The following is a 25,902-nucleotide window of genomic DNA, read 5'->3' on the forward strand; positions in this document are numbered from 1 at the left end:
AGACAGTGGTTGTAAGATGTGCTGTTCAAGCTTTTTTGAGGAGCGGCGCACTAATGAGCGTCTGCAGGCAGCAGTGAAGCATGGTGGAGAGCGGCGCAATAATGAGTTTCTGCAGGCAGCAGTGAAGCATGATGGGGGCTCCTCACAAGTTTGGGGCTGCATTTCAGCAGATGTAGTTGGGGATTTGGTCACTATTAATGGGGTCTTCAATGCTGAGAAATACAGGCAGATACTTATCCATCAGGTTATCATCATCAGGGAAGCGTCTGATTGGCTCCAAATTTATTCTGCAGCAGAACCACCCCAAACATCCAGCCAATGTCATTACGAACTATCTTCTGTGTAAGGAAGAACAAGGAGTCCTGGAAGTGATGATTTGGCCCCACGGAGCCCTGATCTCATCATCAACCGGTCTGTCTGGGATTACAGGAAAAGACAGAAGGATTGGAGCGGGCCGACATCCACAGAAGATCTGTGCTTAGTTCTCCAGGATGTCTGGAACAACCTCCCTGCCGTATGCAAGTGTACCTAGAAGAATGGATGCCGTTTTGTTTCTTTTGTTCAGTCACTTTGCATTTTGCTAATTGACAAAAATAAACTATTAACGCTTCTATCTTTGAAAGCATTCTTACTACGTTGTAGTATTTTTGCCGGCACCTGCCTACAACTTTTGCACAGAACCATATCTCTCTCAAATAAAAAAAATAAAAAATATGTGGCGAGGACCTTCATGTTACACAATCAGTGCAACATCACATATGATGATTGACAGTGAGGATGCATTGTAACTAGAGATGAGCGAACCTACTCGTTTCGAGTAATTACTCAATCGAGCACCGCGATTTTCGAGTACTTCCGCACTCTGGTGAAAAGATTCGGGGGGCGCCGGCGTGGCGTAGCAGCGGGGAACAGGGGGGAGCCCTCTCTCTCTCCCTCCCACTCCTTGCTGCAACCTCCCACTCACCCACGGCGCCCCCCGAATCTTTTCGCCCGAGTACGGAAGTACTCGAAAATCGCGGTGCTCGGGCGAAAAAGGGGCGTGGCCGAGTACGCTCACTCATCCCTAATTGTAACCCGTGAGCTATGTGACCGTTTACATTTGCTTTTTAAATTTGTGTACATACTCTAAAATAAAGTATGGGAACGGGTTCCTCATTTTGATAGATAATATCTATGGTTTGGGATTACAGGGCGCATACGGCGCCAGTTTTGCTTGGCGTCGGCTTTGGGTCATTCTGTAATTTTTACTTATTTATGTAACTATTTTTTTTTACCATCTATGTCCCCCATGACATCATATAAGACCTCTGGAGGACATTCACATGTTTGTTTTTTTTTTTTATGGGACACTTTTCCACTGTAGCTGGGGCATCCATAGGAGCGCCAGTTACAGGGAAAACATCCAGGGTCTGCTAGGACCCTGCAGCTCTGCTGTGCCAGGGAATCCCGGTGGTCACGTGACCGCCGGCTCGCGTAGTGAAAGTTACACTTCCACTTCTTAGTACATAACACTTGTTGAGTGCCGCGTACTCGGAGAAGGCAGAAGAAGTGGCTAAAAACCGCTTCTCCCTTCTTTTTCGAGTTCTCAGCTGTGACTAAAAGCTGAGACCCCGACCTGCTTTTGCTTGATTGCAGGGGCTTTAATCCCACGCCGTATTTTTTTTTTTTTTTTTACTATCGGCTGGGATTAAAGCCCAGGACCAAGCGCCATAAATTTACAGCACTTGGTCCTTAAAGGTTTAAGTTGATCCAATGATATTTATGGATGTATACTCACCGCTATTCAGCTGCCATTCAATAGGTCTCCCCGTATCACCGTACATGAGAGGGTGAGATACCTGCCAATCCGTGGCTGGTGGGCAGAGTGAGGGTGCGTAGAAGACTATCATTGGACGCCTTTCTAGCGGCGCCGCCCCCATGCTGCACACTCTTCAATGTAAATTTTTTACACCTGCTACACGGATCGTTCTAAGATGACATATCACTGAAATCGGCGTGCTTGCCACCCCAGTGTGCTGCCCGCAGCCCAGGTAACTTACGGGAACTGACCGGTTCTCTTTAAACCCTAATGAAGTAACAACCAGATCTCCGCTCACACACAGTGGATTTGCTGAGGAATTTTCCAAAGCAGGAAAAAAAACGCACAGCAAGTCTGCAGCAAAACCGGTGTCACCATTTTTGAGGATTTTATTGCGGATGCGGATACATAGCAGATTTCACCCATTCAATTTAAATGCAGTTGAAAGGGGGCAATCCTTCCCAAAATCCAAAACAAATGGTACAGATTAGCAGATTTTTCCAGCTGCATGTGAACGCACCCTCAGGCCTCGTGCACACAGGCATATACTCCTTCGGTCCGTTAAAAAAGCACCGCTTTCACTGCATATGTGCGCATTTATTTTAACATGTCCACGTTTTATCTGTGGTCACTACATTTTCCATGCGTGCAAAAAACAAAAAAACCAACACGCCGGAAGGTCCAATTAAAGTCAACATTCCTACAAAACGCAGTGAGTATGCATGCAACTGCGTATTTGCTGCATCTTTATGCGATGCCATAGGCTTTAATAGGACATGCTGCGGTTTTTTGTTTTTTTTGATACGGACAGAAGATACACTAGTGCGCATCAAGCCTGAGATCATGTTCGCACGGGAGGGGGAATGGGGTGTTTGCCAGGGGTCTTCTGTGTGGACCCGCTGCACAGAGAGTCCACAGCAATTACAGCAGCAGGAAAGTGGGTGGAATCTATGGAAATCTCATGCAGACACTGATTAAAGATCCGCAGCAGAAACTGTCCTATGGGGCGAATTTTAAAGTTCGACTTATTATGGTAGTGGACTTGTAAATAGCGGCTCTAGGAAAATTTCCTTTTAAAAAAAAAATTTAAAAATTTCCCGCTCTTTTAGTGGCGTTCCGTACCTTTTTGGCAGCTTTAGGCATACTGATGGAACGTCCCGTTTGATTCGCAATTTCCAGATATGGCGCTGTATCAGGATCCAAGCCCTCTCCTGTTAAAAGACATTCAATGAGTGATGACTTCTCTTGTACTCCGGTACAGCTTCGTATTATAGTCCAGAGCAGCATTCACAATTATAGTCCAGAGCAGTATTCACAATTTTGCAGTAAAAGAAGAGGTGGGAGTTACTTTTCCCAACATTACTGTACAATGTCTGGTGTAAAGGCTCCAACTTAGAATGGAGCAAGATCTTTGCAGACAATAACCCTGTGGAACCCCGAGTTCAGCTCTGGATTATAATACAGGATAAATAAATGTACACAGTCACCCCACCAGCAGAATAGGGAGTTCAGCTCTGGAGTATAATACAAAATGTAACTCAGGATCATTACAGGATAAGTAATGTATGTACACAGTGACTCCACCAGCAGAATAGTGAGTGCAGCTCTGGAGTATAATATTGATATCTCAGGATTAGTACAGGATAAGTAATGTAATGTAAGTACACAGTGACTCCACTAGCAGAATAGTGAGTGCAGCTCTGGAGTATAATACAGGGTGTAACTCAGGATCAGTACAGGATAAGTAATGTATGTACACAGTGACTCCACTAGCAGAATAGTGAGTGCAGCTCTGGCGTATAATACAGGATGTAACTCAGGATCGGTATAGTATACATAATGTAATGTATGTACACAGTGACTCCACCAGCAGAATAATGAGTGCAGCTCTGGAGTATAATACAGGATGTAACTCAGGACCAGTACTGGATAAATAATGTATGTACACAGTGACTCCACCAGCAGAATAGTGAGTGCAGCTCTGGAGTATAATACAGGATGTAACTCAGGATCAGTACAGGATAAGTTATGTAATGTATGTACACAGTGACTCCACCAGCAGAATAGTGAGTACAGCTCTGGAGTATAATACAGGATGTAACTCAGGATCAGTACAGGATAAGTAATGTATGTACACAGTCACTCCACCAGCAGAATAGTGAGTACAGCTCTGGAGTATAATACAGGATGTAACTCAGGATCAGTACAGGATAAATAATGTAATGTATGTACACAGTGACTCCACCACCAGCAGAATAGTGAGTGCAGCTCTGGAATATAATACAGGATGTAAGTCAGGATCAGTACAGGATGAGTAATGTATGTACACAGTGACTCCACCAGCAGAATAGTGAGTACAGCTCTGGGGTATAATACAGAATGTAACTCAGGATCAGTACAGGATAAGTAATGTATATACAAAGGGACTCCACCAGCAGAATAGTAAGTGCAGCTCTGGAGTATAATACAGAATAAGTAATGTGGAGTGACGGTGTACATACCAGCAGAATAGGGAGTGCAGCTCTGGAGTATAATACAGGCCGCACTGAGGATCAGTACAAAACATGAAATGCAACCATGGCTTGCAGTCTTATGGGGCTAATGTAGTGGGCTGTGGTCACATTCAGTAGGGATCAGAATAAATGTTGGGCATAAATACCCCTATAGGTACAGTTTTACACACATTTGTGGTCAACCAGAGAGATTGTGATTGCACATCATTGTGAACTGTTGAGTGTGTTAACAGAAGCCAGGCCTACCGAGCAGCTAAAGACACAGTAACTCGATCCCGGAACGATCAAACCAAGAGAGCGTTGCAAAGTTCTACAGTCAGTATGGTCAAGTACTGAAACTGGGTTGCAAATGTTCTAAAGCTGCAGCAAGTTAACGACTGTGTTTACTGCAACGTCTGCTCAGTCTCTGGGTCCTTACAGACATACTGGATGTTTATTACTTTCAGTGGATCACCGCATGAAAAAGACAATCTGACCCCAAAATCCAACTGTAGAAGTGAAACACATCTAGAGGCGAAGCGTGACAGCAGAAATAGAATTCGCCAAAACATTAAAAAAAAAAAGACTTTTCGGCTTTCTGCACCTCCATCGACACTTTCATAAAAAGTGGGCTTGGCCTATTGAGAGGGGGCATGGCCCCCCAAACCGATACATTTATGTATAATTTATGCCAGAAACTTGCATAAATTATAAAAGAATTCTGGCGTAGGTTTCTGTGTAGGCACATGGAGGAGCTGAGATGCGACTAATATGTGCAGAGGCATGGACCGCTTCATAAATTAGTCACACTGCGTACGAGTGGCAACTATACCAAGACGGGCTTTGCTGGTATTAGTAAATTTTCCCCCATTGAGCTTGGCTTGTCCTAATCTTAAAGGGAATGTCCAGGAACAGCAAGGGTGCGGTGTAGTTTTCTGGCTCTGACTGCCACTTCCCAATTAGAACCTAACGGACACCTGGCATAAAGCCGTCACCCGCTATGTAAGACGGGACTCTACCTCTTTCTGCAAGGATCTCCAAGCCTTTCTTTGTGCGCATCATCTTTTTCTTCACGCTCTCATCCTTCTGTGCTTCCTCTTCTCTCTCCTTTTCCTCATTGTGCGCACGCTTCCTTGCTTCTTCCTCCGTGTAGCTGAGCTCCAAGACTAAAACCTTGAAGTTGTGGCAAACCCCTTGTTCTTGCAGAGTTTTATCTGAAGCAATGAGAAAAGTTCAATAAACGTGAGCAAAATTACCCTGAAGAGCGGCCGACGCTCGCTGCTGCCGGCGCGACCATCAGTTAAGAATTTCCATTTCAGGAACAAGGTTTCCATTTTGTTCCCCATTGATTTTATTGGGTTTTCATTGAAAACGGAAATTTCTCTTTCATTTCATTCCATCTCTGTTTTTCAATCAGAACAAATAGACTTAAAAAGTGGAAATAGAAGTAGATGGAAATATTTCCGTTTTTAATGAAAACCCGTAGGGGCGTCTAGTGGCCAACAAGCTCTACACAAGTGGAAGAAGAGGTCACTACACACAAGGGGCCTCCAAGAGCCTCTTATAGGCCATGAAGGGGGGGGGGGGGGGAGCCATTTTTAGGGCCTCCAGTGACAAGACCGTTCATCTACTCACATCACATATATATCTGCTGAGATGTAACTGCATGCCGAGTGCAGGGTCTTGTCGCCATATAACTAGTCCTCGCGGCCTGTCCCTTCTTTGGGCATTACCTTGGAACGCCTCGCCTATTTTCAATGGGGCCGGAAAACACATTGCACGGCGTGTGAGATGCATGTAATTCTGATGCAAGGTTTCCCATTGAAGACATTGGGAAACACTTAAAGATCCTCCGGCGCGGCTTTCAGTGTACTGAGTTAATGAAAGGCGTTTTTGACGCATCCGCGGGTACATTGCACGTTCTCCAGCAGAGTTTCATGGCTTGATATCATGCTCGGTCTTGTTATTCTAAGGGGGTGCCCGCTTAGTACTATACTTGTGTAAGAACTCACAAGAGGCTTCAAAAGACCGTGACTTTCTGCCGCTGTTTTTGGCGCGGATCCGCACACAAAATTTGTCCTGTCACTGGGCAAATTCCAAAGCGGAAATGCGATTTTGCAGAATTCTGCACATGAATTTTGCCTATTGAAACAGTAAATTGCAAGTGTGGCTCTATGCCAAAAACAGCATTTTTTCTGTGGTCTTTGAGAAAATTCTGCAGCGATTCCACTGTGTGAATGTAACACAAATGTTAGGAACACTAATGCCTAAATCTATATATATAAAATTGAATGTATGTCTGTGTGCGTGCGTGTCTGTCTGTCTGTCTGTCTGTCTGTCTGTCTGTCTCTTTGTCCTTTATGTGCTACTACACCATTCATCCGATCGCCATGAAACTTTGGGAAGTTGCTGAGTACACTCCTGGGAAGATTACTGGCATAGTACAACTATCCTACGATAGGTGGGGTGCGTGCGAGCGTCGTCGAAAGTTACGCCCCCCCCCCCCCCCACGTAGATCGTTCGATTTCCATCACTGCCACTAATTCTCTCACTTCCCAATGTCGTAGAAACATAAAATTTGGCACGAGTATTGATTATGTCATAAATAGGAAAAGCTAATGGGTCCCAACTCGATTATTCAATTCTAAGCGCCAAAGAATTAGCGTCCAAATTTTACGTACGGAATCTAATTTTCTCGCTTCCCAATATCATAGAAACGTGAAATTTGGCACGGGCATTGAACATGTCATAAATAGGAAACGCTAATCGGTCCCAACTCGATAATTCAATTCTGTGCGCCAAAGAATTAGCGTCCAAATTTTACGTACGGAATCGAATTCTCTCGCTTCCCAATGTAATAGAAACGTGAAATTTGGCAGGAGCATTGATTATGTCATAAATAGGAAAAGCTAATGGGTCCCAACTCGATTATTCAATTCTAAGCACCAAAGAATTAGTGTCCAAATTTTACGTACGGAATCTAATTTTCTCGCTTCCCAATGTCATAGAAACTTAAAATTTGGCACGAGCATTGATTATGTCATAAATAGGAAAAGCTAATGGGTTCTAACTCCATTATTTAATTCTATGCGCAAAAGAATAAGCGTCCAAATTTTACGTACGAAATGTAATTTTCTCACTTTCCGGTGTCATACAAATGTGAAATTTGGCACGAGCATTGATTATGTCATGAATAGGAAAAGTTAATGGGTCCCAACTCGATTATTCAATTCTATGCGCAAAAGAATTAGCGTCCAAATTTTACGTACGGAATTAAATTCTCTCGCTTCCCAATGTAATAGAAACGTGAAATCTGGCAGGAGCATTGATTATGTCATAAATAGGAAAAGTTAATGGGTCCCAACTCCATTATTCAATTCTATGCGCCAAAGAATTAGTGTCCAAATTTTACGTACGGAATCTAATTTTCGCGCTTCCCGATGTAATAGAAACTTGAAATTTGGCACAAGCATTGATTATGTCATAAATAGGAAAAGTTAATGGGAAGTTGCTGAGTACACTCCTGGGAAGATTACTGGCATAGTAAAACTATCCTACGATAGGTGTCGCGCGTGCGAGCGTCGTCGACAGTTATGCCCCCCCAGACAAAGATCGTTTGATTTCCATCTCAAGCACAAAAGCAAAAGGCATTACGAGCAACGGGATGCGTGTTCAACTACAAAATGATGCATCCGCCGAATGTATCACAAGACAATTCCTGGATATTGAGAATGCTGAGGTAAAATAAAAGCTGTGCTGTGATTGGTTGCAATATATTATACCGCTGAGGTAAAATGAATGCTGCGCTGTGATTCGTTGCTATTTTTTATATTTCTGAGGCAGAATAAAAGTTGTGCTGTGATTGGTTGTTATTTCTCTTACTGAAGTTGTGCTGTGATTGGTTGTTATTTCTCTTACTGCTGATGTAACATAAAAGCTGCACTGTGATTGGTTGTTATATTTTATACTGCTGAGGTAACATATAAGCTGCGCTGTGATTGGGTGTCATATATTATAAAGCTGAGGTAACATGAAAGCTGCGCTGTGATTGGTTGTTATATATTATACCACTGAGCTAACCTAAAAAAGCTGCGCTGTGATTGGTTGTTATCTAGATATATAAAAACGAATGTATGTCTGTCTGTCTTCGCAGCAACGCGCGACGGGTAAGCTAGTAAAACATAAAATGAAATAGGCTGCATCTGTGATGCCACCTTGTGGCCAAAGAAAAGATAGCAGCACACAATCCTGTACCAGAAGTAATTTTTCATTAAAAAAAATGCTCAAAAAGCAATCAGTAGAGGAGTTATAAATATGTTCTACAAAAAATACAGTTAAAGTGGTTTTCCATTTAGAAACTATTTAATAGCAGACTGAAGGGCATCCTTGTCCGGGACCCTTGCTGATCAAGCCACTTGCCAGGCTGTCGTACTCATGCACGGAGCGGATTTCTGCATTAAATCCCACTCCCACGCTCCCCAAATGGAGCTGTACGTGCCTTGTGTGCAAAGGGGAGATTTATTAAAAAATATTAGAATTGATATAGCTGTATAGCTGGGCGGTTCCCGCACCCATGAAACATGCTTCCCATAGGAAAGCACTGACCATCAACGGATGGCATTTTAAGTGATTGGCAGATTTCACGCGTGGGACAAAAAAACGCAGCATGCTCCATTTTAACGCGGATATCGTGCGGGTGGGCTCAATTGTCCTCTATCTCAATGGATCTCCAGCATACATATATATATATAAAAAAAAATAAATAAATTAAAAAAAACACACCACAATTAAAGTGCATCTGCAGCAGAAATCCGCGCAGGCCATATTTTTCCTGTGGACATGAGGCTTTAGAATTTTTTTAAGTTTACCAGTATATCATACATTCCTTTTAATAGTACCACTGAAAAATACAACTCGTCCCACAAAAAAACAAGCCCTCATGCAGCTATGTTGCTGGAAAAATAAAAAAAGGGTTTTGTTTTTTTTTTGTTTTTTTGTAAAGTGGAGAGGAAAACAAAAAGAATGACAAAAACAAAAAGGGCCACAAAGGGAAATGATAAAACTCAGCGCTTTGCATGCTTCCCCAATCCCTCTCCTTTGCCATGAAAGACAGCGGTAGCAGCTTCCTGATTGGACGTCACATCCCTTACTCAGAACGGAGGACAGCGGTTGGGGAAATGTTCAATGCAGACAGCAGGGGGCGCTGAACACGAAGGGACTGGACTGCCCCTGAGCACTTGTGATCACGATGACGGGGGATTGAAAGTTGGATTTCTTAGAGGTTCCAAACTGCTGACAAGATGCTTTTCTGCTCCAGTCAGCAGTTTTGACCCTCTAAACTGCTGACGGTGCCATCCAGGCGACCAGGAGAGCAGTGTGATCATATCTGGGGTCTGCGAGCAGGTGAATACACTACACAATCCGTTAATGTCCACTTACCGGTCTCAAGCTGTTTCCTGTTCACGATTATCTTTAGGTGGCTTTCTTCTAGTCCGTATTGTTGCGCAATTCTAAAGCAAGGTAAACACAGTTGGGTCACACCTCGTGTCATTCCAACAGTCAGAAAAAAAATAGCCATGGGGGAGGACGGGGGGGGGGGGGGGGGGGGGGCAATATAATTACAACGGTACCGTCACATGATGCCCAGTCAATCAATGGCCTCAGCAGTCATGTACGAACTGCATTCTAGTTCTACAGGTCTCACAATTTTTTCCTCCGGAATAAGAGTAGATGGAATCATGGGACACATTTTAGAAGACCAGCCGGTGCGACAACATGATTGTGCGAGTGGTTATGGTGGACCGCCGGCTGATTGTGGAGGAGACTGGCTTCAAAGTCGGCATTTCCATAGGATCTGTGGACATCATCCTACACGAAGTCCTAAAGATGCAGAAAGTTTCCTCCAGGCGGGCATCACAAATGTTAACAGATGATCACAAAGCTGGGCACATGGCAAGGTGTCAGTCAATCTGGACACATGAGGACGGCATCAATGGCGCTTTCAGTCTATCAATCGTCACAATGGATGCGCTTTTCCAGGACGCTCTCCGTGGTCGAACGCTTTTCAGTCGTGCCGCTCTTGCATCAGTGATTTTCCAGGGCGCAAAACAAACCTATAAAGAGGTGTTCGCAGTGGTCATGCAGTCATGGCGTCGATGTTGTGAGAAGCGGGTACGTCAAGAGGGGGAGTAGTTTTTGTTTTTTTTAAGAAGAAGAAAAGGAGACCCAAGAACTTGAACACACCTTGTTTGCCTGAACGGCACATAACCCTTCAGGCCGGTGATCGGTTGTGCGGTTACTTGAAGTGATAACAGCCACAACTTTTTGGACGGGAGCGGCAGGGAGCAGAGTGACCGCGCTGAACCCAGGGAAGATCTGACCAGCGAGCTTAGCTTGTTATTTTGTGGCCTCGCCAGCCCTTGGCTACTTTTTCTGCTGGGACACCCGACTAGAATATATCTCGCCTCGTATGATAGTGGTCTAGGTTAAGGCCCATTTCCACAGGTCCGACATTGGCCCGCTGTAATGGGCGCTGACTGACAAACACGTCGATCTGCGTTGATTTGCGGACATTCACACACGGCAGATGAGTGGCTTCATGGTGACAAACGATCATTAATACAAGGGTCCCTCCGTAACGAAGACCTCCTATCTTATTATGTAGGAATATGTTGGTATGGCAATAGATTTTGAACCTTCCCACTAACATCCGGTAAACTCTGCTGCGGCAGATGGCAGCAGAGAAGCAGTCTGACCAAATGCGATCGGACACGAAAGTGCAAATATAGCAAAACAGGTGTGTAACCGAATTCCTCTATGTGGATAACAGTGCACCCACTGATGCTTGCTGAACATTTACAGAGAGCAAACAGTGGCCATTAGCACAGTGAGGCGGTGGGTGGTGCACTCCAACAGTGATGAGGAGGACAAGCCATGCACCACTGTTACACCATGAGCACAAAGTATGGAAGAGCAGCACTCCAGGGATTTTCAATGAAGTAAAAATCTTTATTGCCCCAAAGAAACAACGTTTCAACTCTCTACTGAGAGTCTTTGTCAAGTCCTAATACATACATGTACACGCCCACTTTAAATACCCCCCATGGCTCCACCTTCACCAATCACAATTCCCGTTACACAATACATTTAAAAACAATGCATTAACATTGGGTGTATACATCTCCTACCCCTGGTGCAGAATATATAATCATGAGGAGAGTGTGGGTGTCATGCTGGGTGTCCCGTCCTCCGTTGCCGGTCCGGTCGCAGCCCTCCTACGTCAGTGTTCTCGCTAGGGATCTCACGAGATGACTATGGGATTCCCCACTGAGACGTCCCAGACAACTGTTAGAGCCCTCCCGCTGGGGATCTCGCGAGACTACCGCGGGATTCCTCTTCATAGTGACACAGTCAGCTGTTCAGAGCGAAACATACATAGCATGGAGCCCGCTGTGATTATCACCTGCATTAATCCAGTACGTTACCGATAACCCACACATGTTGTCGGCACCGTGCTGTATGCGCATGCGCATCCAACTTGTTCGTGGTGTAAATCCATAATATTAAGCGCACATCGCTAATGGAGCCCAATCGCATTACACATCAGACTCACTATACACATATATAACTGCTGCTAAAGCCTATTTATGGACACTACCACATGCCCCCAACCCAAAAGGGACATAGATCTACTACAACGAGAACGCATCGCAAGTAGAGCATAAATACATTATGTGACCAACTCCCCGCATATAAATACAAATGCGGCTGTTAAGGTCCATGAACAAAGATTACTACAGCATCCATTCGAAACGCTGCAATGCATACCAGGTTAATAGCCAGATCGTCTAGAGAGGAATACTATGTACTATTTACGACTGTTACACCATGAGATGAAGGACGTCTTAATCGGCTCATGAGAGCGAATAGCGACCAGGGAACTGCGCAAGAAGCTGAATATCGGCTTCAATGCGTTGAAAACACGGATAAGCTGAGCGAGATGCTCTTCATTGGTGTGCAAGGTCATCTGGGTCATGGCTCGTCTTTCATGTCGCAGTCTCCAGTGTTGAGATTCGCCATGCAGCGCCTCATTGTACCAACATGTTTGGCCTCCATAAACGCGCAGCGAGCATCCACGAAAACCAACTTTTTTTCAAAAGGAGGAATTACACAATTATCTTTGAAACATTTTCACGTCAGACGCCATTTGGTTAGACGGCTCCTCTGCTGCCATATGCCTTTATTGCCATACCACCAACTACCGCTTCTGAAGTCCTGGGAGATGAAGTGGGAGATGTGCCGCCGACCAGTGAGCATTTCTAGGCTCACATAAAGGGGCATACCAGTTGACAAACATAATTTCGCTCGCTCGTCGGCTGAGCTTTCGCACATTTTCATTGGCTGATGATTGAGGGAAACAAACGCTCGATCATCGGTTTGTATGCAGATTATAATCTGGTCAGTTCAGGCGGCCGCCCAGGACCCTAAACTCCTTGAGGCACCTATGGCCATCCAAAGCTCCTAAAGCTTTGGATGGCCATAAAGGGAGGGGGAACATAAGGTGTTAAATCCTCTTTGATGTACCCGTTCGTTGTGCGCGCTGCAGACACTTACACACTAAGCTGTACTTACTGGCATTTCAGCTCCTTTCCAGTGATGTTTAGGGAGGTTTCCATGAAGTTTCTAGATCCCTTAGAAAAAAAAAACCAACAACATAGAACAGTTAATGGAGGCTTCCATCTCAATGACCAAACAACGGAGAATAGTGCAAGAGAGGGAATGAAAGGGGTTCTCCAGCTCTAAAAAAAAAAACAAACAATGGCTGACCTATTCTCAGGATGGTCTTCAGTAGCAGATCAGCAGGCTCCGCCACCTGCAATAGCTCCATACATTGAGCAGTGGCCCAACATGATATTGCAAGCCCAGATCTCATTAACTTCAATGGGATCTGCACCTGCAACACCATCCCAGGCCACTGCACAGTGTACGGCGCTGTTGCGCAGGTTACGACCCAAACTAAACTGAGCATTTACACAGCTGCTCGCAGATACTCAGCGCCAGATAAGGCCAAGAGTCATATGCCTTTTAAAAAGCCTGGCACAATTTCCTCTAACTGACTGGAATACGAACCCCCAGTCTTAATAAATCTGCTGGGAATTGAACCCATCATGGCCGAGGCAGCTTCCTTCCCTGCACCTAGATTCAAGCATGTTGCCCGGTGCGGGTGAGCTGGGTTTACTTTTTCTATTAATTATTCTCTGTGCCAACGACTTTACAAGTCACTCGCATTCCAATACCTGACATTCATGAGTTACTAACACATATAAGGAAGGGTATTGTTTCTGCTTAAGGAGAGCACCTGGAAGGTGTGAGGAAACTTCTAAGGCCATGCACGCTCCTCTGGGAAATATGCAAATGGAAAGTTAGAGCAATACCTCTGCAGCGCCACCTATTGGAAGGCAGCATTCCTGGAAGTCAAGATCAGCCTATTTAGACAAGCCTTATAACAATGACTGGGAATTGTAAGCCAAGACAGAATACCATACACAGACAGCTGCTTCAGGGTGTTTGGCCCTCATTAGTGTGTAGTAGGTTTTGGCTTGGCTATTGAGAGGCCTATAGACCTGGGTCAGGAAGGGTATCATTTCTCCTGTTTGCCTATGGTATTTTGGCTTGGCTTACAATCCCCAGTCATTGTTATAGGGCTTGTCTGAAAAGTCTGACATTGACTTGCAGGACTGCTGCCTTCCAATAGGTGGCGCTGCAGAAGTATTGCTCCACCTTCCATTTGCATATTTCCTAGAGGAGCATGGATGGCCTTATAAGTTTCCCCACACACCTTCTAGGTGCTCTCCTTAAGAAGAAACAATCCTCTTCCTGACCCACATCATAGGCCTCTCACGAGCTAAACCAGAAACTTACTGCACACAAATGAGGGGCAAACCCCCCGAAACAGCTGTCTGTGTATGGTATTCTGTCTTGGCTTACAATTCCCAGTTATTGTTATATGGCTTGTCTAAAAAGGCTGATATTGACTTCCAGGAATGCTGCCTTCCAACAGGTGGCGCTGCAGAGGTATTGTTCCATCTTCCCATTAACATGTATAACACATGATCTATGCCGTGAGGCGACGAGTTCTTGGTTTTGTGGTGAAGAACATTCAAAAAATACATAAAATAGTCTCACATATGCACATAACATGCCACGTATGTAAATATACAATCTAGAGCTTCACATGAAAGTGGATTATATGCATTGTATTTGTATCTGAACATGGCTGGGAGTCGAAAGATGTCTGGCTTCCAAGAGGTGTAGGTAGTGTGACGACATGACTTCAGGGAGAAGATCCAATTGCTGGTTGTAGGAATGGGACTAGATGAGCTTCATTTAATTATTTTTTCTATACGGGGACGCCAGTCCCACGGTGGAGTGCCCTTACTGCGACAGACCTAAAAAGGGGTGCTTACTATATGGTGGTAAAATTACTGTGTGGGACCTAAAAGGCGGCACTAGTGATTTGTGGGGCACAAGAGAGTGGTGCTGTTACTATGCGTGGCACCAAGGGTTACTATGTATGAAATGTTTGTGTAAAGTTGGGGATGTTGGAAAACAGAGAAGAGAGAAAAAAAAAATATCTGCGTTAAATTCTGCAGAGTGGAGTCATGGCTCAAAGAAGCCATCATGGCGGTCTGGGCCATATAGAGTAAAATAGAGAAAGCGCAGGACTCCTACAAATATATATATTATGGAAGAGATTTATCATAGATTTTTCGGGGGTGAAAAAAAAAGTTAAAGTTTGGCGCATGTTTTGCTTTCGCAAAAATGTTGCAAATTTTTGATAAAGTGGCTTACCTATGTCATTTCCCCAAAGGGTGAATGGTTTGTCAGAAGCGGCAAAGATGAACATACTTATATATAATTTACGCCAGAAACTGGTGTAAATTATACCAGAAATTCACGCCACCTCCCAGCTTGTGCAGATTTTTATGGGAGTACATGGAGGGGCCAAGATGTGCCTAATATATGAAGACCAGTGTAGGAAATGCAGTTCTTAAAGAGATATTCCAGCAAGGGTTTTTTTCCCCCCCAACTTTTTAAAACTTACAGATTGGAACCCCCTCAGTGAATACCAGGCGTGGAGGATAACTTATTCGAAGCTGGAATATCCCTTTAAGAAAGATCCCCTAGTACATTTTATGGGGGGGGGGGGGGGGGGGAGGCATGGGATGAAACTGAAAGGGAAGAGCCACAGACTAGATATTAGACAGTGAGGGGATCAATGAGTGGAACAGGTTGCCACAGGAGGTGGGGAGTTCTGCTTCAAGGGAAGTGTTCAAACAAAGGCTGGACAGACATCCATCTGGGATGATTTAGTGATCCTGCACTGAGCAGGGGGTTGGATCCGATGACCCTGGAGGTCCCTTCCAACTCCACCATCCTATGACCTTGGCATTGCCACAGGGACCTTTGCACTAAACCCAAGTTGGATGGAGGCCCAGGTCTAAGATTTGCCCTGGGCCCCACGGGACTCTATTTACGGCCCTAACAATCTGTGTAGATTATAAAGGCTCGCTTACACATTAGGATTATTATAAATCCTGGCGACAAGCCGCTGGATATCCTGCAGCGGAGGCGTGTCAGCTCTCCAGGGGGACTTGCAGCAAGCGGTACATTTCGCTACGAGCGGCACTTACATTTACTGTTCATGGAGCCAATAAAGACATTTTTCACAACTGATTCAGACCAACATTTACGGCCGATACAAGCGGCGCTCGCCACGTCAGCCGGACGGCGGACGCCAAGTCCTCATTAGTCAGTTAATAGAACCTGTTGGCTTCCAGGGAAGATTATCTAAAAACTGCGGACGATCCAGGACTTATCTCGTAAAATCCCTGAAGTCATAAAAACACGTCGCAATTGGATCCAAGGACGGATCATTTCATCTGCTGGCGTGTGTCAGACTGAAGCGGCCTCAGCCATAGCATTACACTACAGGATGACTAAAACCAGAGTCTGCTTTATGTCAGAGGACAGAGTTTTATATCTTTACTTTCTCCTAAAAAACATCATCACCGGATTAACCATTAAGGAGCCACGAGGCGATCGGGACTGAAAAGTCACAACGCAATTAACCTGTTCAAGTCCAGAGATTTTGGGGGGGGGGGGGGGGGGATTATTTTTAACTTTTTAGGTCCATAACGTTTTTAACTTTCTGTCGACGGCGTCATATGGGAGCTTGGTTTTTTTTTTATTGGTATATTTTAAAAAGAAGTTATCAGACTTTTTTTTTTTTTTTAAACAGCTTGCCATGTGATAAAACATTTGTCAAACTCAAGGGTCGTGGGCCGAGTCATTTTATGACGCCTGGGAGGTCCGGACGCAAAAGAGCTTAGATGGAGGGTCCTGTGGACTAGTTTGCAGCCTGTGTGCACAGATCATGGCCGCCATCTTGGTGATACACTGCGACGTCAGGTGCATGCGGACTGAGCGCTGTGGTTGTTACTGCAGCCCCCAGAGCTGTTGGCATGCTCCCCTGTCTGTTTCTTCCGCTGAGCCGATCCTGCAGTGCAGCGCTGCTTGCCAAGCTCAGACTGTGAGGTGGCTTGTACTATCCCGGCTGGTCCTCGCAGAGGACAGTCTGTTCCAGCCTGCCTGTCCATCTCGCATGAGCCTGCTACACGGATCGGAGAAGACATAGTGTTATACTGCTGCTTATACTGAGTAAGGGCTTTGGCCTAAGGAATTTTTTGGGAATCTTACACCAGCTTCTGCTAACTCCAATAATTCTTTCTTTTTCTCTATCTGACAGTCAATGATCTGTATTGAGGGACTTGTGCCCCAATTGTTCTCCCTTCCTTCCTCTTAATATATCTTTTTAAATACAATTACAATGGGCAAGCATAATGCTGATGTAGGCCTTGGTGAAAATGAGTTTTTCACCCTGACGAAAAAAATAACTAAGCAAGCCATAATTGTCTCTCTTCTTCCGCGAGAATCCCATCCTAGGCGCCATGATGACAGGAATTCACAAATTTCCTGCAGCGGTTCCTTGACTTTCGCTGTCAGTGTGGACTAGGAGAGCCACGAGAGCCGCTTTGCTGTTTCTTGGAGTAAGAAAGGGGGGAGAGTCTGGCTTCTGTTATTTTATCACACCACCAGCTTTTTTTTTTTTTTTTTTTTTTAAGTCTGACAACCCCTTCAATGTATCATATAACGTATTGAAAAACAATGAGTGGTAAAATGGGAAATTAACCCCTTAGTGACGGAGCTTTTTTGCTTTTTTCCATTTTTGTTTTTTCCTACTCCCTTTTAAAAAAAATCGTAGCTCCTTTATTTATCCATCGGTGTCGCTGTATGAGGGCTTGTTGTTTTTTGCGGGACGAGTTGTATTTTTCAATGGCACTATTTATTGTACCATATAATGTACTGAAAAACGTTTTAAAAATTCTTAGCGGAGAGAAATGGAAAAAACGACATTCCACCATCTTTCGGTGCGTCCTGTTTCTACGGCGCACAAACTGCAACAAAAACGACCTGATATTTTTATTCTATGGGTCAGTACGATTACTACGATACCAAACTTGTATAGTATTTTTTTTGCTGTAGTACTTGTATTCTTTTTTTTAAGATATTTAATTTTTTTCAATTATTTTCTGCGGTCATTTTGTGCGCGCAATACCTTTTTTATTTTTCTGTGCTCTTAATTTTTTTTTTTTTAGACGACGTTCACCGTGCGGGAAAAATAATGCACTACTTTGATAGATCAGACTTTTACGGACGCGGCAATACCAAATACATATTTTTATTTTATGATTTTGATTTTTTAATAATGGATATGGCAAAAGGGGGGTGATTTAAACTTTTAGAACTTTTTTTTTTTTTTTAACAATTAAAAAAACGTTATTGATTATTTTTTTTACATTACTTTGAAGTCCCCCTGGGGGACTTTAACATGCGATGCTTTGATCGCTCCTGTAGTATGACGTAATGCTGTAGCATTACGTCATACTGCTTTTTTACAGGCAATCTTTCAAGCCACCCTGTGTGGATGGCTTGATAGGCAGTCTGCTAAGGCAGCCCTGGGGCCATTCATTGGGCCCCCGGCTGCCATGACACCTGCACGGCTCCCCTGATCTCACCGCGGGAGGCCGAGCGCGGCTATTGCCCGCGGGTGTCAGCTGTAATAAACAGCTGATGCCCGCGCTGTATGGAGGGAGAGAGCGGCGGATGTAGTTTTACGATAGGGCTGTCACTAAGGGGTTAAAGGCAACTGTGCCATTGTTTTTCAACTTTAGCTTCTACAGGGTCTATAATGTGGCATAATGCCATGGTCACTTTACTCTGCAGGTTAGTCCGTAAATTTATAGTTTTTTTTTACGTTTTACTACCTAAAAAAATACTTAGTAATTTGCGTCCCCAAGTTCTGAGCCCATCGATGGCGCTGTGTCAGGTGTCATTTTTTGCATGACGACCTGTACTTATCTGTACTATTTTAGGGTACATACAATTTTTTTGGACACTCTTCCATTTCTGGGGGGTAACAAGATCACGAAAAAAAGCACTTTTGGCATTGTGCCTCTTGTTTTTTACAATTTTCTCCGTGGTGGATAGATGGAATCAGATTTTAAGTTGCAGTGACACAGATTATGCTCATTTTTTGTTTACATTTTGTTAACGCAAAAAAAAACAAACAAAAAAAAAAAACGGGAAAAATGTTTTTTTTAAAATGGTAATAAAAAAAAAACATGTATTAGTTTGTTTTAGTGCCAAATCTTTTGTCATCAAGTGGGACTTGAACATGTGATCTCTTGATTGCAATTACTTCTGTTTTGCAGTGTATTGAGACTTGGCCGTCATCCTATTACACCCACAGGCAGGGTGTAATAGAAGCCTGGATTCCTTCACTGGGTCTCTGACTGAAATAACAAGCAAGCAGCACCCCGTGATCATGTTGTGGGGGTGCTGATCGAGGAACGAAGAGAGCCTCAATCCTTTGTCAGACCACTTAGATGACGGCAGCATCTTAAGGTTCCGTTTAGACAGAACGATTATTGTTCAAACAAGCGAAAGTGAAGGATAAGCGCTCAGTCTAAATGCAGCCAACGACCGAATGATAATTGTTTGCTTATTTTATGCAGGCATGAAAATCATCTTTGGCGCGTTCACTAATCGCCCGGTGTAATCCGCGCTCGTTCAGTCATTCTCAGTCACTGAAGAGCGAATGTGAAGGACTGAATGATTTCTCGCTTGAACAAGCCGGCGATGTATCTGCTGTATAAACAGGCTGCCTGGGTGAATGAGCAAACACTGACATCATTCACCCATTCAACCGGTAATCCTTTCGTGTAAACGGAGCTGAAAGGGGTTAAATAAGTTACCTCTGATCCCTGCAGGTTTGTACAGCTGCTCCCCCACAGCCATTGTGATGTAAACAAAGGTCATCAGAGGGTTAAAGCCACATTTTTTCTCATTTTGGTCACTTGGAAATCAATTACCAGTTTCCCAAGAAGTTGTGGACTCGGGTTACAGTCGCTTTAAATGGGTTGTGCCAATATAGAAAGTTATTCCCTATGCCCTGCGAATGGAGGTCTTGAAGGCCCCCACATGGATGGAGTGGCGGTTGGGCATGTGTGCTGACACTCCATTCATTTCATTGGAAGAGCTGGACGTTGTCAAGTTCCAGAGATTGGAGCTGCAGTGTGCAATGCGACCGCTACTCCATTCATGCTGGGACTTCTGGGAGCCCCGTCCTCAGGATCACTGGGGGTCCCAGTAGTCAGAATTTCACTGATGACAAAGTTTATCCTCTATCCTGTTGATAGGGGTATACGATTCTATCTTTACAGAGTATTTCTATGTTAAAGAGACATGTCAGATTTCCAAAATTTGGCTTCATCATTTAAGCGCAAACAGGCTTCGTCACTAAAGGTTTAAGTTTCCGCCCCCGTCACGTGCCGTTCCAGCCAATCAGGAGGCTGGAACCGGCACACGTCATGGGGCGGAGCTACATGATGACGCGTACAAGGGGGCGGGGCCAAAACGCCGATGCTTCCGAGACCAGCCGAGGGGAGAAGATCCATCTGCGCAAGCGCGTCTAAAAAAGCAAGAAGACACCGAAGTTAGACGGCACCATGGCAACGGGGATGCTAGCAACGGAGCAGGTAAGTGAATAACGTCTGTATGGCTCATATTTAATGCACGATGTATATTACAAAGTGCATTAATATGGCCATACGGAAGTGTATAACCCCACTTGCTGCTGCAGGACAACCCCTTTAAGCGACAGAAAAAACATTTTTCCCTACATAACTCACTTTTTATGATAAATAACAAAAAATACAATTACTTGCTATTTTTAGGGGACATAAACTTGCTATCGTCTGATGGCTCACACATTATAATGCAATACAACAGTACTGCATTATACTAAGCTTTGACTGACATTCTATCAAGGCGAGGCGCAGGCTCTTCGTAATAGGCACTCACTCAGGGCAGCTTTCAGAAGGTCCCAGGCTGCCATGTTCCCCTGGATGGCACCTCACAATCTCCTTGCACTCATCAGGGCATTTAAATACCGCTGTCAGAATTGATATTTAAAGGGTTAACAACCACAATTTAAGTTCTTTCTGACAACAGTTGTTGCGGGTGGGTGTCAGCTGCCAAAGATGGCTGACAATATTTGTGTATGGAGTGGGCTGGCTACTGACCCCACTCCATACAGATACCCAACTTTGCCGTACAAGAAGGTCACACGTCGCAGAGGGGTTAAGAGTCAAAATAGGCTGGTCGTTAATGGGTTAAGTCTTGATGGTCAAATTAATCTTGTACCACGAGGGAGCCCTGCTCTTCAGAATGTCTCTTGGTGACATTTCTTTGATTTCTGGCCACTCACTAGAAAAGTGACCCCAGTCTTTAATAAGACGCCTCAGGAAGGGATCTGGACGCTCTCGCACCGTCGTCCTCAGATCTCGAGTCACACGGTATTTCTGGGCGTAGAGCCTGTGGCGCATCACACGCAGCTCAGCAACTAAATGCCTTCTTACTTTATTGAGTTTGCGAGGCAAGAAGATCTGCAGCGACGCCAGGCCCTTTGTCTTATACGCTTCGTTTCCAATGCCGCGTTGGATGGCAGAGCAGCGGATCTCCTCCAGCGCGCCGGCGATATCTTCCACATTGTATTTCAGCTTCTCGCAGTACTTCTGCGACAGCGCCTACAAGAGTAACAGAGAACGTGAGGCGGCACACAGACGCGCAAAGACCGGGAATACAGCATGCGGCGGCGTGTGTAGATCAGACAGGAGGAGGCGGCAAAGGGTGAAGGTCTCCAACAATCACAAGCACTTTAAAAAAGTGCAGTCCCTCTTAACCCCTTCCCATCATGGAGGTTGGACGGCGCGGGAGCCACGTCCGCCCCACAACCGGTGGGCGTCAGCCCTCTTCAAACACAGCCGACAAACGTCAGCGATGGCTGCGATCGGAGTTAGCTCTGATAGTGGCAGCCGTTAACTATTTAGATACCACAGACAAAGCAGCCAGCCAGAGAATGGCCCAAACCCCCCCCCCCCCCTCTGTGATATGATAGAGGAATGATGCGCCAACCTGTCCCTAGTGGAGGCTGCCCTGCATGGAGTTGTACCAAGGGAGACATTTATCACCTTAGCCGTAGGGTCTCACCCCAAGACCCTTACCAATCTTGAGATTGGGGTTGCATTTCCATCACCCTCCTCTCTGCAGGCGCGGCGCACCCCACGCAGTAAGGAGCAGACCGCATGTAAGGCCGCGCATGTATAGTGCTGCTCCATTCATTTCCATGGGGCTGAAGGAGATAGCCGAGCACTCTGTACTCTTCTATTTTCGTCAGCCCTGTTGAGATGAACGGCGGGCGAGCGTGTGCGACCATCACTCCGTTCAGTTTATCGTCACTGTGGGTGAGAGACGCGACCAAGCAGTGACGAGAAGAGGATGGAACGCCCGTCCTCGGGATCGGTGGGGGGCTCAGTGGTCACAATAGTATTTTGTTAACGGAGGAAAACCTACATAAGGGTGTGTTCACACGTTGCAAAAATGCTGCAATGCCGCCGGTTAGAGTAAGGGGGCCTTCACACTGGCGATAAAAATTGCGCGATGCGGAAGTGAGTGAAACTGAAGAATTACGAAACCAATGATTTCCTTCACAATTACGATATTTTCACCGATGCAATGTTGCGAGAAATAAATAATTGCGCCGTGCTCTATCTTACGGCGTTTTTGCCTCCTTTTTAATCGCATCGCAAAGAACAGACTTGCGATTTTGTGCAATGCATTTAAACATTAGAAAATCCTATTGACCTCTGCGCGGAAAAAGGAAAGAAATGCAGCAAAAATCATGTGTTAAAAAAAGGTAACACAAAATTGCAAGCGGCAGTGATGGTTTCGTGAGAAAAAGCATTGCTGACGCTCAAAAATGGCGTGAAAAAAAAAAATACGATTTTGCCGTGTTTTTCTCACAACAAAACCACGATCGCCGATGTGAAGGAGCCCTTAGGGCCCGGCCCCACTGTCTTTTGCAACCTTCCGTTTCACGTGCGCAGTGCAGCAGCACGCCTGACCGTAGGTCTCCGGACCAGAACATACGCACGTCCAGAGACCTTGGGTCGGGCCGGCACACACTGCTGCACTGCGTACATGAAGTGGATGGTGCAGAAGACAGGCAGCCGGGCCGTAACAGTACAGCAGAGAACCCGCAGCTATCATTTCCTCTGTGAGCAGGATTTGCTTTAAGCCCATTCCCTTTAACAGTAAACATTTGCGCTGCGGTTTTTCCAGTGTTGCGGTAATGTGTGAACGCAGCCCAGATGTGGCTCTTGGAGTCTTACAGTGACTTCCTGCGCACATCGGGCTCCGCAGACTCACCTTGAGCTCCGGTCCGGCCTCCTGCTTCTCCGTCGTGTACGGCGACTTCCATAGCTGAACCCGGTCTTCTCTCAAGTAAATGGTCAGCTGGGAGACCAGGAATTTTTTTTCCGCCATCCTGGAACAAGAAGCGACATGCTGCATTACCGGGACCGACGAGGGAGGGTATGTTTATACGACCGAATCACCAGGGAATTTTCCCATGCGCTTTTTTTTTTTTTATATAAACACACAGAATTTGCTGTCAATTGGCAAATTCCGCGCATTGGAATGCCGATGTAGGAAAACGTGTTTCCATGTCCAGCAATGACATCACTCCTTGACATGCAAACTTACAGAAACATGGTCTTCTACATGAGATTTCCACACGCGAGTTTTGCCCATTGACAAATGGGTGCGCATCCGCCACAAAAACCGTGTCAGAAAGCAGGTGCTATATGAAGCCCTTGACCCTTTGCAATCCAATTTTGGATTTAGGGTTTCCTAGGGGGTTTTCTCTTTCTGCCATTATACAATGGCGCCATCTGCTGGCTAGAGCCAGTACTGCGGTATGTGACATGCTGGAGAGGCCCCCCCCCGGCAACAGAGTGGTCAGTAATATACAGTAAGAATACCCTGCCGGACGTCTTCCGACATCGGAGCTGTACAGCCTTCAATAAGAATGTCGTCAGACAGTGGATTGGAAAGGGTTAAAGGGGCTTTTGCGGACTAAGATATTGATGAGCTGTCCTCAGGATGGGTCATCAATATTGGACTGGTCGGGATCCGCCAGTTTTTGGAGGTGGCTGCGGTGCTCAGGCGAGTGCCATGGCCACTTCACTACATACCAGGCACAGCGGCTCTGCGAATCCCATTCACTTGAACAGAAGCGAGTTGCTCTTAGGCCATGTGACTGATGAACGTGACATCACAGGCCTGCGAAGAGGCAGAGCGCTCACCTGAGTGCCACGGCCTGTTCAATCAACTGATCGGCAAGAGTCCCGAGTGCCAGCGCCCCGCTGATCATCTATTGCCTCAGGATAGGTCATCAATCGTAGTCCTGGGAAACCCCTTTAAGGATACGTTCACACGTGGGAGAATTGTACAGATTCTCTGCAGCAAAATCTGCGCCAAAGTCGGGTCAAATACCGCGCCATTGGCGCAGATTGTGCCTCCGAACTGCAGCACATTTCACCCCGCAGAGGATTTGTGGGGCAGATACACATCTTCAAGCGAGGGGGCGAATTCCGCCATAAAGTCCACATCAATCTCCGTCTGCTCGTGTGAGCATGCAAATTTTCGGATTGTTGCTAGTGCATGCGGAACGCTGCGGACCGTCCGGCCGGGGGGCGAGGTGGAGGCCACAATCCACACCCGACCTCAGCGATATTGGCGTGGATTATCCGCAGTGGAAACTCTGCAAGTTCCACATTATAAACGCGCGGCAGACTCCGCAGATCTGGCGCAGATTGTGAGGGGCGGCCATGAACTGAACGGCAAAATGTGCAGGCTGTGTGTCGGCCGCGGGCGGATGCCCCCTACAGGGGACTCCTGCTTCCCTCGGCCATCCTGTATCTAGTGGGGTTCCGCCTCTCGGGGGCGCTGCAGCCTCGGACTGCGATCAGGCAGAAGTAATCGGGTTCCTGAACGGTTCGGGCCGGCACATTATCCTGATGACCCACAACGTCCTGCTGGGGGCGCCACAACCCGTCATGAGAAGGAGGTACGGGGGCAGCGTGGCATCCCACTGGTTTAGATAGGAGTGAAGTTGGCGCTGCCCGGCTGCCTCTGACCTCAGATGACAACATGCTGCCCGGATAGCGGGCAGGACAATCAGCTGATGGAGGAGGATGCCATGCGGCGGACCCCTGCCCACCCACTACTGATCACCTACCCAGCGGTTAGGGTGGGAACCCCATAATGGGTCCAGGACAGAGGATCCTCCTGTGGGATCAGAGCAGACAGGCAGCCTTTACCCCTCATATATATTAACGAGCCTTGGGTGCCCGTCACCCCGGCGCCACACGTCCTCCACGGACTACTTCTGGGAGGTACTAACCGCGACATGCCGGGCGCTGTGATCTGGTTGGCCTAGTCACAGGCGGTCAGATCCTTACGCTCACCCAGCTTCCCACTTCATATATATATCTTCACCGCTCTGCTGCGGCCAAACGGCTTCAGGACCCTCTTCAATTAGGAAGATGCCCCCTTTAATCACAGCTCCCCTTTAATTCCCCCTACATCACGGCCGTTGCCCCTCCTGCCCCCCGCTACACACCGGCTCTCACCTCCAACCGCCTCTCCGCTCACACAAGCGTTACACTCCAGTCATACCGCGCACACCGGAAGTAAACACAGTGACGGCGCAGTCATGCTTCAGTATCCGCCCACCTTCACCCTGCTGACCAATCACTGAGCAGCTCTGATGAGGCGGACGAAGTAAAGCAAAGGCGCTGATTGGTTAGAATCCTGGCAGGTTAAGTTGTGGGGGAAGTTTGCCTGCACCGCACTGTCGTCCAGATGAGGAGAAACTACCTAGAAGCTGTGGCGCCGGCTGTGACCGCAGGGGGCGCCAAAGTCACAGCAGTCTATGGAGAAGAGGAGCCCCAATCTTGACGAACATGAGATTAACCTCTTAGTGACCGGCCTCTAGGCGATTTTTCAGATTTCTTTGAGTTCCACGAAACATAACATTTTTATTTTTGTGTGAAGGAACCTTTTACGTACCTAAAGACGCACCAT

The 25,902-nt window shown here is 46.0% G+C and overlaps 1 protein-coding gene across 3 annotated transcripts in view; it reads right to left on the bottom strand.

The window, feature by feature from the left end:
• The window catches only part of NUB1 (negative regulator of ubiquitin like proteins 1), a 64,513-nt gene extending 38,986 nt beyond the window's left edge, over window positions 1-25,527 (bottom strand). For all 3 annotated transcript variants that reach the window (XR_010787344.1, XR_010787343.1, XM_066585137.1), the window contains exons 1-7: window positions 25,449-25,527; window positions 23,182-23,299; window positions 21,333-21,500; window positions 12,922-12,980; window positions 9,730-9,800; window positions 5,310-5,504; window positions 2,921-3,009 (exon numbers count right to left, since the gene is read on the bottom strand). Coding sequence is in view for 1 of the 3 variants with exons in the window: in XM_066585137.1 (XP_066441234.1) it covers window positions 2,921-3,009; window positions 5,310-5,504; window positions 9,730-9,800; window positions 12,922-12,980; window positions 21,333-21,500; window positions 23,182-23,298 (699 nt within the window). In the remaining 2 variants the exon portion in view is untranslated. The remainder of the gene's footprint in view (window positions 1-2,920; window positions 3,010-5,309; window positions 5,505-9,729; window positions 9,801-12,921; window positions 12,981-21,332; window positions 21,501-23,181; window positions 23,300-25,448) is intronic.
• Window positions 25,528-25,902: the final 375 nt, after the last annotated feature.

Source organism: Eleutherodactylus coqui, chromosome 12 (genome assembly GCF_035609145.1).
Source record: "Eleutherodactylus coqui strain aEleCoq1 chromosome 12, aEleCoq1.hap1, whole genome shotgun sequence".
In the NCBI taxonomy this organism is placed as follows: domain Eukaryota; kingdom Metazoa; phylum Chordata; class Amphibia; order Anura; family Eleutherodactylidae; genus Eleutherodactylus; species Eleutherodactylus coqui.